Raw genomic sequence first — 13,747 nt, forward strand, 5'->3', positions numbered from 1 at the left:
GTTTTTAAGATCCAATCTCCTTCCTTATGGTATTAAGAGCACACAATTCATTGGCCACGAAATTGTTTGATTTTAATCAATTTTATAAGAATTTTATTCATTTAAAAATCAATAAAATTAAGGAAAATCAAAGATTTGTAAAAGAATTTGTTTTGAATCCAATTCCAATCAAATCCAATCATAATTATGCCTCATAATCCATATAATTTCGTGCAAAGACTAATTGAAAGAGATTGGATCACATTTGGTCAAATTTAGAAGCTTTTCAAAACATATTCTCAATCAAATTTTTTCAAATGGCAAATCAAAGATTCATGAAGATTTGATTCAATTTATGTTGCCCTAATCCCTCCATTATAAGTACTAAACAATTCTAGAGGCAAGGGTTACGTTTTGGCAGCCTTAAGAGAACCAATACCGAGTGCAAAAATTGAAGAAAAAATCAAATTCGTTCTTGGCAATTAAGGCGAATTCAAGGAGTTTTGAAGGTACTAATATATTCCTGGAACATCACTGATTGTTTCTCAATCACAAACGAAGCTTGAAGCCTCCAGAATCATCATCAACAACGCACGGTTTGCCAACTTTTGTTTGAAATCGATTCATATAATTCATGCATCATACTCATGTTTCGATTGCATATTTATGTTTATAATTGTATTTGCAAGCTTTCTGGATGGTTTAATTTGGTTTTAAGCACAGCTATGGAGGTTCACCGTGGTTAGGGTTTCGAACCTTAATTTGGGGTTTTTGTTTATAGGCAAAATTAGGCGAAATAATGACCATCATCGTGTTCAGGAACACTAGACGATCACGATGAGGGGGTCGCGACAAATTTCTTTAGCCTGTGTGTGAATTCGTTTGTTGCAGGTGGGATAGCTATGAAAGAATCGTAGTTGATTCCTAGCAAAATCCCTAGCTAATTTTTGCAGGTTTTCGTTGAAGAAGAAGAGACGTGTCGCTTGGTGATTGGCCAGTTTGAAAGAAAAGGGCGCGCGTTGCCCAGGTTTGGAATCCAGGGATTCAGTGTTTCCCATGCTCATGTGTACGGTGCGCCCTCTCAATCCAGGCCATCCGATTATCATCTCATTCAATCTGACGCGCCATAAAGCGCAGGTGCATCATGCTCCCTCAGCGCGTGCCACACTGGATCAGAAGCTAAGTTTTTATAATTTTTTTTATTTTTAATTACACAACCTCATATTTATTTTTATTATATATATGTATATGTTTATATGTTTTTGTTTTCATTAATAATTTTCCTAATAAACTTGTTGTTACTAAATTCCTTTTTTCAAATATTAAAATAAAATTTATATTTTTATTTATTTGATTTAAATTTATTTATTTATTCAAATAATTTAATAAATCATAATTAATTTCTTTTAATTGATAAAAAAATATGGTAAGGTCATATATTTAATCGAAATTTTTTTCCATCGATTTAATTAATTAGGTTAAAAAACCAATAATTAATTAAATTGATTCTTTATTTTGTTAATTTTATTTAATTCGTATCCTAATCAGAGTTTACGAAAATCACTCCTACACTGAAATTTTCTCTTGTTGTGCAGTTTTTTCAGGGTTAGCACCAGGATTTCTTCCGACTACGAACCATATCAGATCAAAGTTAAGTCCCTGATTCTATTTCTTTTTATATTTATTTTTGCCTTTTAAATATTTATTTTTGCCTTTAATTTAATTATTTATTTTTGCCTTATTAATTTAAAATTAGGGTTTTATATTCAATATCAATGAACTGGCCATACACTCACCCCTTTGTATTTGTTTTTCCTTTTCCAAATTTTCAGGGTTAGCCAACCGTCAAAGCTCGACTAGTCGGTAACCCTAAAACCTAACCTAATTTATTTTTCTTTCTTTTAAATTATTACTTGTGTCAGACCTGTTGCACTGTTGGTTCTATTATTCCTTTTCTCCCCTTCCCCATAATTTATTATGTAACTCCTTCGAGGTTGTATTGTTTGGCCTTAAAGGCACTTAAAAACTGCATTATATTACTGCGTGGTTAGTAATTCTAGGGAGTATTAACCTCGAATTGAATTAGAATCACTTAATTACAAGATAATTTATTCTGAATCTAATCACGTGATTGTTGCACCCACGCACCTTTTATGGTACCCCTCTTGTTGCCTGTTGCCTGTTGCCTTGTGTTTTTAATGCAGAATAGCCAAGTCCCTCGAATACGAGGATACCTCAGTAATGTTACCCTCGGTTCATTCAAAGATCATAAGTCCCTAATGATGCTGCCTTTGATTCGCTAATATGATCTCGTCCCTCGAAGTTGCCTATGAAGTGCTGAGGTATCCTCTTGTTGCCTAAACGAAAGGCTATTCTGATCCTTCCCTTAGACTACCTGCCCCCTTTATGGCATGGGTCAGTCTGTGGCGAACGATAATCGATGACCCTTTTTAAATCCAATGAAAGGACTACCTGCCCTCTTTATGGTATGGATAGCCCTTTCCCACTAAAGTCTAAAAGAACAATTTTTCTAAACTTAAGGGTAATTGCTTTTTAATTGCTTGCTCTTCTTCAAATTCAAATTCAAAATTCAAAATATTTTCCCACTTATTTTTAAAGAATCTTTTCAAAAAGACTACGCTTATTTACAAGCTAAAGTTCTTCCTCAAATTTTTTTTTTACTATTCACACACGACACTTCTAACAATTTTGAAAACAAAGGAGAGTTAAGCAATTAAGAGCCCATGAAAAACCATGGATGCAAAGGGTGCCTTAAACCTTCCCTTTGTATAACTTACCCCCCGAACTCAAAATCTTTTTAAAAGGTCTTTTTCTGTTCTTTTAGCCTTTCTATATATTGGATAAAATAAAAGTCGGTGGCGACTATTGCTATCCGCACATTTTTAAAAGTCAGTTCACCGTATTACAATGATGTTTTCAAAAAATTTAAGTGCTAATTTTTTTTTGTAGAGACTGAATCATCCGGTTCCACAGATTTTATACCTATTTAATTTTGTTATAACGATTGGTCTATACAACCGAGTTATCCGGTTTAACCCGGTTTAGTCACGTGGTTCGACTAGTGACCCAGTGGTTCGACTAATAAACCAGTGACCCAGTACCCTTACCAATTTGATGTCCGGTCCAATTTTTAAAACACTGGTTTAAATTAATAATTTGGGGGCAAAAAATTGTCTTTTTTTTTAGTTTTTTCCAATTCACTTTTCACTATTCACTTTTCACTTTTTACTTTTCACTTTTTTACTTTTTCACTTTTTACTTTTTTTTGAATTCAAATTATTATTTCCCCCACTTTTCTCACTTTTCTTTTTTGTTTATATAAAAGTAGAAAATAAAAACATAGAGTTATAATTCAACAATAACAATTTTTATTTTATTTTAAAATCTATACTAATAACAATACATCAATATAACTAATTCAATATGAAAACAAATTATAACTAATTCAATATTAAAAAAATTATGCTTAGCATTACTATATATATATATATATATATATATATATATATATATATATATATATATATATATATATATATATATAACTAATTTAATAAAAAGATTATTATGATCATTTTAAATTATTGTTAATTTAAATTTAAAATAGTATTTAATTTTTAAAAATTAAATTTAGTTATTGAATATTAATAACGAAAAAGATAATTTGAAATAATTTTTATTTGTAGATACAATATTTTTTAAGAAAATAATAATAATTTTATTTTAAAAAAATTATTTCAATTAAAATGAACTTAAAAATAGAGTTTAATAGTAGTAGACTGTCAGTGTAAAAAAAGATTACACATACATCCAATAAGAATATTTTAAAGTGCCAAATCATATAAGTATTTTAAAATTTACAGTGTGACTTACCATAAAAATTAATGCGACAATAATCACTATAACCAAAATATGTAGAACAAAAAATCTCAGTTCATGTATGAGGAAAATGATAACATAGATAATGCACAAATTGTTTCAACTCTTGAAGTAACTTCTTCCAGTCTCTTTTCACTATCTTCCGCTCTAGATTTCAAAATATGGAGATCAAAGTTGTTCTTTCTCAAGGCAGGCCAAAGAAGTTGTACCGATGCATTTCCACACTATTCCTCAAATAAGTTGAAATTTCAATTAAATCCCAAAAATAAATTTATACAAACAACCAACCAAAAGAAGCAACAGAGAATTCAGATACCTCTTCCTCCAAAGCTATTAGTCGTGTCTCTGCATGCAATGAATCATCCTGCAAAATAGATCAATACATTGTTCTCAAATATAATCAAAACAATTTTAGTAAATTAGGTTAGGATTTAGCGATAAACCTTCGAGGAGAGAGTTGAGTTCAGATGCTGAATTTTTCCGCCATTTCATTCATTCAGTTTTCAGACTCTTCTATATACAAATCCCTTTCTGCTACCTTTCGATTGGTTTCTTAAAGAACATATTATGCATTCAAGTAATTCAATTCAAAGTGAAATGCAACATAATTTGAATGATAGGATATGAAGAAGAAGAGTGTTGTTTGAATGACTATGTAGCTGTCAATAACATGGTCCTTTCTACATCAATGCCTTCCATATTATTAGTGCAAACGTAACAATCATGCAAGCAAAACACATAAATCTAGATTACTACTAAACTCATAAACCAGAATATGAAAAACCTAGAATCTCAATTGACACTATTAAAGTTAAACCTTACACATCCTAAAATTAAAGAAAATCATGGCTCATTCTTGACATAACACAAACCCTAAAATGGAGATTTTACATCCTAAACATCAAAATTGAAAGTTTTCATGTAAAACAATGTAAAAATGGAATTTTGTTGGTGTGAATTGAATGAAAAGATTTTTCAAGAGAGAACGAACCAAGAAAACACCATGAGTGAGGACCTGCCAGATCTGAAGAGATTTGTTAGAATCCACAGTCTCAGCGATCATACCTATTACTTCTTCGTTCTTTCTTTCTACAAAACTTCACCACTTTCTTCAGTTAACAAATGGAGAAAGTCAAATTTGTTGTGGGTTGGAAAAGCCAAGAGGTTTTGGAGAGAGACTGAGAACTAAAAAAACAAGTTGAGAGATATGATAGGATTGTGTGGGAAGGGTAGAAATTTGGAAATGAAAAGGGAGGGTGGCGTGTTTGGTTTGTCTGCAGAAGAGCAGGTTTATTTCAAAAGTAATTGTTGTTGGCCCACTCAAAATATTATATGCAAAAGACATTTTATACCCCAAGAATATTAATTTAGACTAAAATAATCAAAGGGTATTTTGGGGAAATTCATAACAGTAAATTTTTTTTTTGAATCAAAGTGAACTTTCATTAATTCAAAAACAGATACATAACAAGCGATCACAAGGATCCAGCAAGGCAATAAGGACTAACTAACTCCTATTATATACATCATAATAGTAGATCAGCTATATGGTTTCTAATGCTTTTATCTATCCAACGCCTATGCTCTATATGCAATCTCTGATAGTCTGGAGAGTGGCAGTAGAATTTGTACCAAATATAAGGTTGTTGCGATGGGACCATATCCCATAAACCACTTCAGCAAATGCTAGCTTTAGGTTCTTGGCCCGCCATCCCTTCTTGTTAGAATTATCAATAACCCATCTCAGTTCATCTATCCAAATCAGAGGGGTGTGCTTAATGCTAATCCAATCCAAAATAGTACACCAAATACTTCTAGGAAATCTGCATTCAAAGAACACATGCTCCTTTGTTTCAACATCCTGTCTACACATGCTGCACACATTATCCTGAATAAAACCAAACCGGAGCATTCTATCTTTTGTAGGTAGCCTCCCATGACATTGCATCCATAGACATAATGTTGCACGAGGTCTAGCTGGATTAGAACACATAAGAGGACTCCAATTGATTCTTTCTGCATTCAACAGATGAGCATACACACTTTTCATGGGAAATTTCAGCTCCTGAGTCATAGTATTCCATAGGTTATGAGGAACAGAGCCACGCTACTTCATTATACTAACAAACATCCAGGACCAAGTAGTATTAGGTGTCATCTCCATTAAAGTTTGGCCTTTCAGATAATAGGCATGGATCCAGTGTACCCAGAGATTCTCAGCCTTTCTCTAGATATTCCAAAGACACTTCAACAAGGTAACTTGATTCCACACACTAAGATTCAAGATATTAAGGCCTCCACACTGTTTGGGCTGGCACACAGTTTTCCAGGCTATCGGGCTCTTCTTACTATGCACATCCTTCCCTGTCCAAAGAAAGCTTCTACAAATAGATTCAATTTTATGCAATTCAGACTTTGGGATTGGGAAACACTGTAACCAATATAGAGCTATGGCATTAGATACACTTTGTATGAGTTGAGACCTCCCTGCATAACTAAGGAGTCTAGTGGACCAGTGCCTCACCCTATCCAGATTCTTTTCTATTAGTGGCAAGTAATGGTTGATACTAAGTTTCTTAGAAGTCAAAGGCACTCCCAAGTATCTCACATGTAAATGTCCAAGCTCAAAACCTGTGATATTCCTGATGGCAGCAATAGCATTGTCTTGGAGACCCCCATAGAATAACTTACATTTTTGAGGATTTACAACAAGGCCAGTTGTGTTGGAGAATATACTAACTGTGTGCATCATCAAGCTAACAGAATCTATGTCTCCCCTACAGAACAACAATATATCATCAGCAAAGATTAGGTTACTCAGGCCAAGTTTCTTACAATTTTAGTGAAAGTGGAAGGTAGGGTTTCTCTACATTTTGACAAGAATTCTATTGAGGTACTCCATCATTATGACAAACAAGAGTGGGGATAGGGGATCCCCTTGTCTGATCCCTATGCATGCCTTCATAGAATTAGTCACTTGCCCATTAACATTGAACACATAAGAAACTGTAGTAACTGTTGACATGATCCAGCCTATAAATCTGTTTGGAAAGCCCATCTCCATCATAATACAATTGAGTGCCCTCCAGTCAACCATGTCATAGGCCTTCTGGAGGTCCAATTGCATCATACATCTTGGGGTTCCATACTTCCTTCCATAACCTTTAATAACTTCATAAGCAAGCATTATGTGGTTATGGATCTGCTGGCCAGGAATGAAGGGAGCCTGACACAAATTGACATTGCTTTGAAGTACCTTACCAAGCCTTGCTGTGAGTATTCTTGCTATGATTTTGTAGAATGTGGTGCAACCTGCTATAGGTCTATACTCCTTGATAGTGCTAGCAGAGGCATGTTTAGGAATCAAAGTCACCACAGTTTGGTTGAATTTACTATGCATGATCCCAATATCAAAAAATTCAAGGATTGCTGCCACCACATCAACTTTTTTAGTAGTCCAACTAGCTTTGTAGAATTTAGCACCATAGCCATCATGCCCAGGACTTTTAAGGTCTCCTTTACCTTTAAGTGCAGTTTCTATTTCCTTCATGGTAATGTTCCCTTGCAGGTATGTCCTCTGATCCCAAGTGAGTTGTTTGCCAGCCCTCATTGCCTGGATATCTATGGAAGTATGTACCTGGCTATCAGATCCCATTAAACCACCAGAGAACTCCATACTTTCTTTTACTATGTCTTCCTGGCTAGTAGCTACAGAACCATCAGCCCTCTTGAGCATAGATATTGTTTTCCTCTTCTGCTTGGCCTTCAATTGAGCATAGAAAAATGCAGTATTGTCATCCCCTTTCCTCAACCAATCCACTTTAATTAATTGTCTTAGTTTGGAGTCCTCCATAACATTCCATTTAAGCAATTCATCAGTAATTCTCTTGATACTATCAATTAGATCACCATCCAGCCTATTATTCCTCAAGTTATTCTGGGCTATCAACAGATCCATCCTGCACTTCTCAATGTTTCTCTTAATGTCATTCTTTGGTGTATGCAGTGTCCTAAGGTCTCTTTGTAGTCTCTACAATTTATACCACAAGACACCCATAGGTCTACCTTTGGCAGGCTTAAGCCAGCTATGTTGCACAGTAGAAGCATAATCATCAAACTCAGTCAAATAGTTGTTGAATCTAAAAATTCAGGAATTAAATCTGACCTTTGGGATAGATATATGTAGAAGAGCATGGTCAGATATGTTAGGAGGATGGATGTGCAAAACAGCATCAGCATTATCTTGGAACCATTGTACATTAGCAAGAACCCTATCAATTCATGAATAGATAAAATTCCTACTCTATTTGTTTGACCATGTGAAGAAATCCCCAGTGCTATCCATTTCACCCAGTCCTGTATCATTCATCATGCCTTGAAAATCCTCATACTCTTTTTCAGTCACCAGGTTGCCACCTTCTCTATCTCTGGCAGTTAGCACATTGTTAAAATCTCGTACCACACACCAGGGACCCTGCTGAGATTTGAATAAATCATCCAGATTCTTCCACAGAATTCTCCTTTGTTCCAATTGGTTATGAGCATATATTGCTGTCAACCAATGTCTAAAAGTACCATCATTACCATATATACCACAATGAATGTATTGACTAGAGGTTTTAACAACTTTGAGATCAATATTGTTATCACTCCAATGTATCCAAATACGACCATTGGTATGAGCAGTGTAATTATCAGTGTAGCTTCCAGGCAGATTAAGTTTACCCCTAACCTTTTCAGCATTATTTCTCTTTACTCTTGTTTCAATTAAAATACTAATATCAGGCCTAAGCTCATGGAGATGGGAGCTAATCTCCTTTAGCTTGCCTATATTATTCAACCCCATTGTGTTCCAAGATACTATCATGAGGTGCTACCTATACCTAGTGGATCATTCAAAATCCCTAGGACATCAAATCCATTATCACAAGCTATTTCATTCGGAGGATCAGTGTATACAATCTTTTTCTTACCTCTGTCACCATTAGCTTTTGCCACAGTTGTCCATTGTTGTTCCTCTACTTGAGCAGTCTCCACAATGGTAGCAGTATCTGATGTTAGCTCCTTAGTATCAGGTGGTTTTGGCCGCCAAACTTTCCTCTGCTTCTCTGTTCCACAAGTATGCCCCACTTGCTGGCATTTATCACAAAATCTTGGCCGCCACTCATATTCAATTTGTTGTTTCAATTTTCTCCCTTCAAGATCCTTAATGGTGATTTCATCAGGTAACTTTCTTGTAATATCAACTTCCACTAGGATCCAGGCATAAGATACCCGTAATTTATGAGCTGTGCACTCATCTGTAACCAAAGGAACTCCCAAAATACTTCCAATCTTATTCAGGCTTCGAGCACCCCACAGATGAAGAGGCAATTTCGGTAGCTTGATCCAAATGGGAAGTGTTCGGAGTAGAACTTCTTTCACATTGTAATCTGGTCTCCATTCTTTGATAATCAGGGGAATGTTGCGAAGTGTATACGGTCCCTTCATCATCACAGCATCCATATCGTCGTGGCTCTTGAATCGCAACAGAAAATAACCATCCTCATGATAGTACATATCTGGCTACGAGACAAAGTTCCAGGTCTTCGTCATGAAGTTCTTAATCACATTCATACTGAGATCTTCACCCAATCCGTATAGCACAAGTGTATTTTCCCAAAATCTCAGCTCTGATGAGACATCTTCTTCGATTTCAACATCAAATTCCCCTTCAATACGGTGTGGAGTGACGTACGCCATGGCCATACCTTTTGTAGGGTTTCGATTTTCATTCAGAATATCTACCCAAAGCTTTGGGGATTCCTTCTTCTCAGCTTGGGATTCCATCGCCGGTTGTTTCACGATGTTCTCAGTTTGCGTAGGCTCATCTGGCCGTGGTGGAGTAACTACCACCGGCTGACTCACCGGTGTGGCAGGGATTCGAGGTGACGGCGGTACCGCAGCTTTCGGACGCCCCCGTCCTCTCTTCACCATCGCGAGACCTTATAACAGTAAATTTTCTTATATTATAGATGATATTTATGATCCAAATTTTTTTTATTCAAAAGAGGTATACGGGAAAAAACTATTATTGATCTAAATATTTTTATATATGAAAATGATATTTATGATCCAAAAAAATTTTAATCAAAAAAGGTATACGGAAAAAAAACTATTATTGATCTAAATATTGTTATACATGAAAAATGGTATTTGTGATACAAAAAATTTTTATTCAAAAATGGTATATGAGAAAAAAAATTATTTTTATATACGAAAATTTATTATTGATCCGGATATTTTTCTAAATGATACATCAACATAAATAATATTTGTATACGGGAATAAATTTATTATTGATCTAAATATTTTAATATACAAAAAATGGTATTTATTATCCAAAAAATGTAATTCAAATTTTGATTTGAATTTAAAAAAAAATAATTATGTAAACAAATACGCGTACCAAACCAGAACCCGTGCGTATGCACGGGTTTGTTACTAGTTTTAAAAATCAGGAACGTTGTAATTTAGATGCAGGCTTGGCAGCAGAATCTGCAGCTGAGCAGGTATAATGCTAGAATAATGTATTTGAACTTGAAGGACCCTGTGCAGGATGTTTGTTAGAGGAATGCTATGTTTAGCAATTATGCGAGGCTGAAAGCTATACACACTCTTTGGAGAGCATTTCATAATAGTTTACCAACAAAGGAAAGACTTTGTAGATTTAGCATGCTGGATACAGATGTTTGCAACTTTTGTAGGGACAGTGAGACCCTTGATCATGTGCTCTTTGACTGTCTTGCGATGAGGCCTATATGAGAGGGAGTTTTGTGCTGGCTGCAAGTGGTGCACACACCACAACAGTGGAAAGAGGAAATGGCGTGGTTCATCAATATATGCAAGAAGAAAGGTTGGATGCAAAGAATAATTCAATGTGCTTTTACTGAATCTGTGCATGAGTGCTGGAGATTTAGGAATGCTATATGTTTTGGGAAAGAAATAAGCATACATCAGTGTATCTCTAACATCATAGATGTTGTAGTTTATTGATGTTGGGAAAATAGGAAACTTAGACCTCACTTGAGTAGGCTTATGCTACCTTGAGGTAGGTTGTTTTGTTTGGTCTGGTGCTTCAAGCATTTATGGATCTGATATGATCACTTGAGTTGTAATAGTTTTTTGAATCTCAATAAAGTTATTCTTTTGATTCAAAAAATATAGATAAAAAAATCATACTATCTCTTTATTTAATTAAGTATTAGTAAATAGTGTATTATTTTTTATCAATTTAATAATAGTATATTCTTAAGGATAAATAAATAATATTAATTTTTTTTTATAAAATAAAGGTAAAACAAGAGTGCTAACTAAATGGAGCAGGTTTATTAGAGAATTAAAATTACAATAAAATAATAACTGAATAAAACTCACATAGAGAGAACATGTGAACATTAATACTAAATTGTTAATTTGTAAAAACATTTGAAACCCTAGGCAATTGCCTAGCTGGCCTACCCCTTGGGCCTTGACACACAATAGCAAAACAAGTGTATGCACTTTCGAATTTTAGATCGCATACAGATAGATATAGGACAATCTTCATCAACTAGGCAAACATTATCAAAAGCTGTAATGTCAAATAACAAAAATGTTAATAATATAGAATAAAACTTGTGAATAAGATAAAGAAAAAAAATTAATTCTTTTAGAAAGTGAACTTACCTTCAGCCATACTGATACATATGAAAAGAAAAATAAATATAACATAAACAAACTTTAAAATTCCAGCCATATTTCTCCACATTTGCATGAAAAAATAGAAAATTATAAGTTCAATTTATAATGTGAAACCCCCCCTTTTTTTATTGGAATTACTCTTTCGTATTGTGTATGTCTTTATAACTCATCAAAATGATCATAAAAATATAAATATAAAAGTATTGGTGGTTTGTAGAACTTTTATTTTTTTAAAAGATGTGCATGAAATAAATCTCAAAAGAGAAATTATAGGATTTAATATGTAGAATAACCCTCAAAAGAATGTGTAGAAGTATGGTTAAAAAAAACTTATTCACCTCGGTTTTCAGTTGAAATCGAGGGGTAAATATTTTTTTACTTTGGCTTTTGCTATAATCGAGAAAATAATTAAGCGTGTTTATTGAGGATATTCACTATCCTTAAACAAATCTTTGTCCTCATTTTAACGAGTATCAACGTTCAAGACACAACCACTTGTTATCCGCGTGAAACATATAAAATTTTCATTATAATAGCATTTTGAATATAAAAAATTAATTGATATTGAAACACCATTAAGTACTTGAAACTATCTACATCCACCACTATAAATCTTATTATCTCCTTGTGAAAGCATTTTCCATGAAAAATTCTCTATGATGGATTGCAAGAACAGAAAATTATTTGAGTTTAAGGTTTGTGTTCATAAGTATTTATTTGAGCAGAAAATCATTTAATTATCTAACTTTTTTTTTTGTTTTATATCAAAAATAAATGCAAGCAAAAACAATTGAAAATATCCTGGCACCCAACATTTGATCTTCTACAAAATTCAATGATTCGAAGATCCAGCATTTTATCTTCACTGACAAATTAATTTATTAATATTATGTGTATACAATGTAACGAGTTTTTTTTTTTACAAATAAATCTATGCGGATATCGGGGTTCGAATCCATGTGCAAATAACTTTACACCTCAGTTTTTGAAAATTCGAGGAGTAAGGTGGCAGCTTTTCATGAAGCACTTCGTCACCCCGTTTCTTTATCCGAGGTTAAATATATTTCACACCTGAGGTGAAATGTATTTTTTATAGTAGTGTTTGAGTTTGTTCTTAACAATTGATTCTCTTGTGTGAAACATCATAACCTCCTTGCTTTTTATTAATTACATATTCAAAATATATGTAATTTTATAAAAAAAACATAGATCTTTTCTGTTTAAATTTTTTTCTAACTTGACCTGAACTTATGTAGATTAAGTCGTAGGCCTCTGTTAGCTGATCTGACATATTCTCACCCCTAGTTGGAAGGAGTATGCAATTTTTTAATTGTATTTTTTTTCTAATTATAAGATTCTTTTAAAGGATCAATTTATTTCTTAATAAAAAAATTATTATTCTTTTTAAAAATAAAAATATCATCTTTTTAATATTTTTTACTGTCAACCAATTACAACTATGAAATTATAATAATAAAAATATTTTAAAATAAAAAATTATTAATCTTAGATAAAAGAAGTGATGCAGTGTAAAATAGATTTACAATGTCAATCAATCACAACCATATATTCAAGTATACCCCAATTTTATTTAAAAAAATTTTAATGACATGATAAATTATTAATTTTTTATTAGTTGAATGTGTAAAAAAACTTTACAATAACAAATATTATTCTCTAAATCTTATAGATATTATTAATTAGACTATAATTTTATTTATATTTAGTATGATTTGCAAAATTGTAAGCATCAGACAAAACACTAGAAGACAACCATTTAAGATAGTGAACAAATCATCTTTATGCATTTTGGAATTGTAAATGGAGGACATGGGTGGGGACAATCTTCATCATCTACGCAAACATAAGTATTTGTAATTTCAAATAAAAAAAATGTTAATAATATAGAATAAAACTTGTACAAGATAAAGAAAAAATTAATTTTTAAAAAATAAACTTAGCTTTAGCCATAACGATACATATGAAAAAAAATATAACGTAAACAAACATAAAAATTCCAGCCATATTTGTTCATATTTGTATGTAGAAATAAAAAATTATAATATCAATTTATAATATTAAAATTTTTCTTTTTCTTTAATTGGAATTACTTTTAAATGACTTTTTGATATATTTAAGCGCTGTG

At 32.9% G+C, this 13,747-nt stretch overlaps 2 protein-coding genes and 1 long non-coding RNA gene across 3 annotated transcripts; all 3 read right to left on the reverse strand.

Annotated features, from left to right (window-relative positions):
• Window positions 1-5,464: 5,464 nt before the first annotated feature.
• Window positions 5,465-5,953, reverse strand: LOC131639972 (uncharacterized). Its single transcript, XM_058910391.1, has one exon. It carries the CDS (start codon window positions 5,951-5,953, stop codon window positions 5,465-5,467), a length of 489 nt encoding a protein of 162 aa, XP_058766374.1.
• A 2,789-nt stretch (window positions 5,954-8,742) lies between these two features.
• On the reverse strand, window positions 8,743-9,438 carry LOC131639973 (uncharacterized). Its single transcript, XM_058910392.1, has one exon. It carries the CDS (start codon window positions 9,436-9,438, stop codon window positions 8,743-8,745), a length of 696 nt encoding a protein of 231 aa, XP_058766375.1.
• A 1,790-nt stretch (window positions 9,439-11,228) lies between these two features.
• On the reverse strand, window positions 11,229-11,850 carry LOC131639969 (uncharacterized). Its single transcript, XR_009295114.1, has 2 exons — window positions 11,587-11,850; window positions 11,229-11,491 (listed from the first exon to the last, which is right to left on the reverse strand). It is a non-coding gene; the product is annotated as an uncharacterized LOC131639969 (long non-coding RNA).
• Window positions 11,851-13,747: the final 1,897 nt, after the last annotated feature.

Source organism: Vicia villosa, unplaced genomic scaffold (genome assembly GCF_029867415.1).
Source record: "Vicia villosa cultivar HV-30 ecotype Madison, WI unplaced genomic scaffold, Vvil1.0 ctg.002874F_1_1, whole genome shotgun sequence".
Lineage (NCBI taxonomy): Eukaryota > Viridiplantae > Streptophyta > Magnoliopsida > Fabales > Fabaceae > Vicia > Vicia villosa.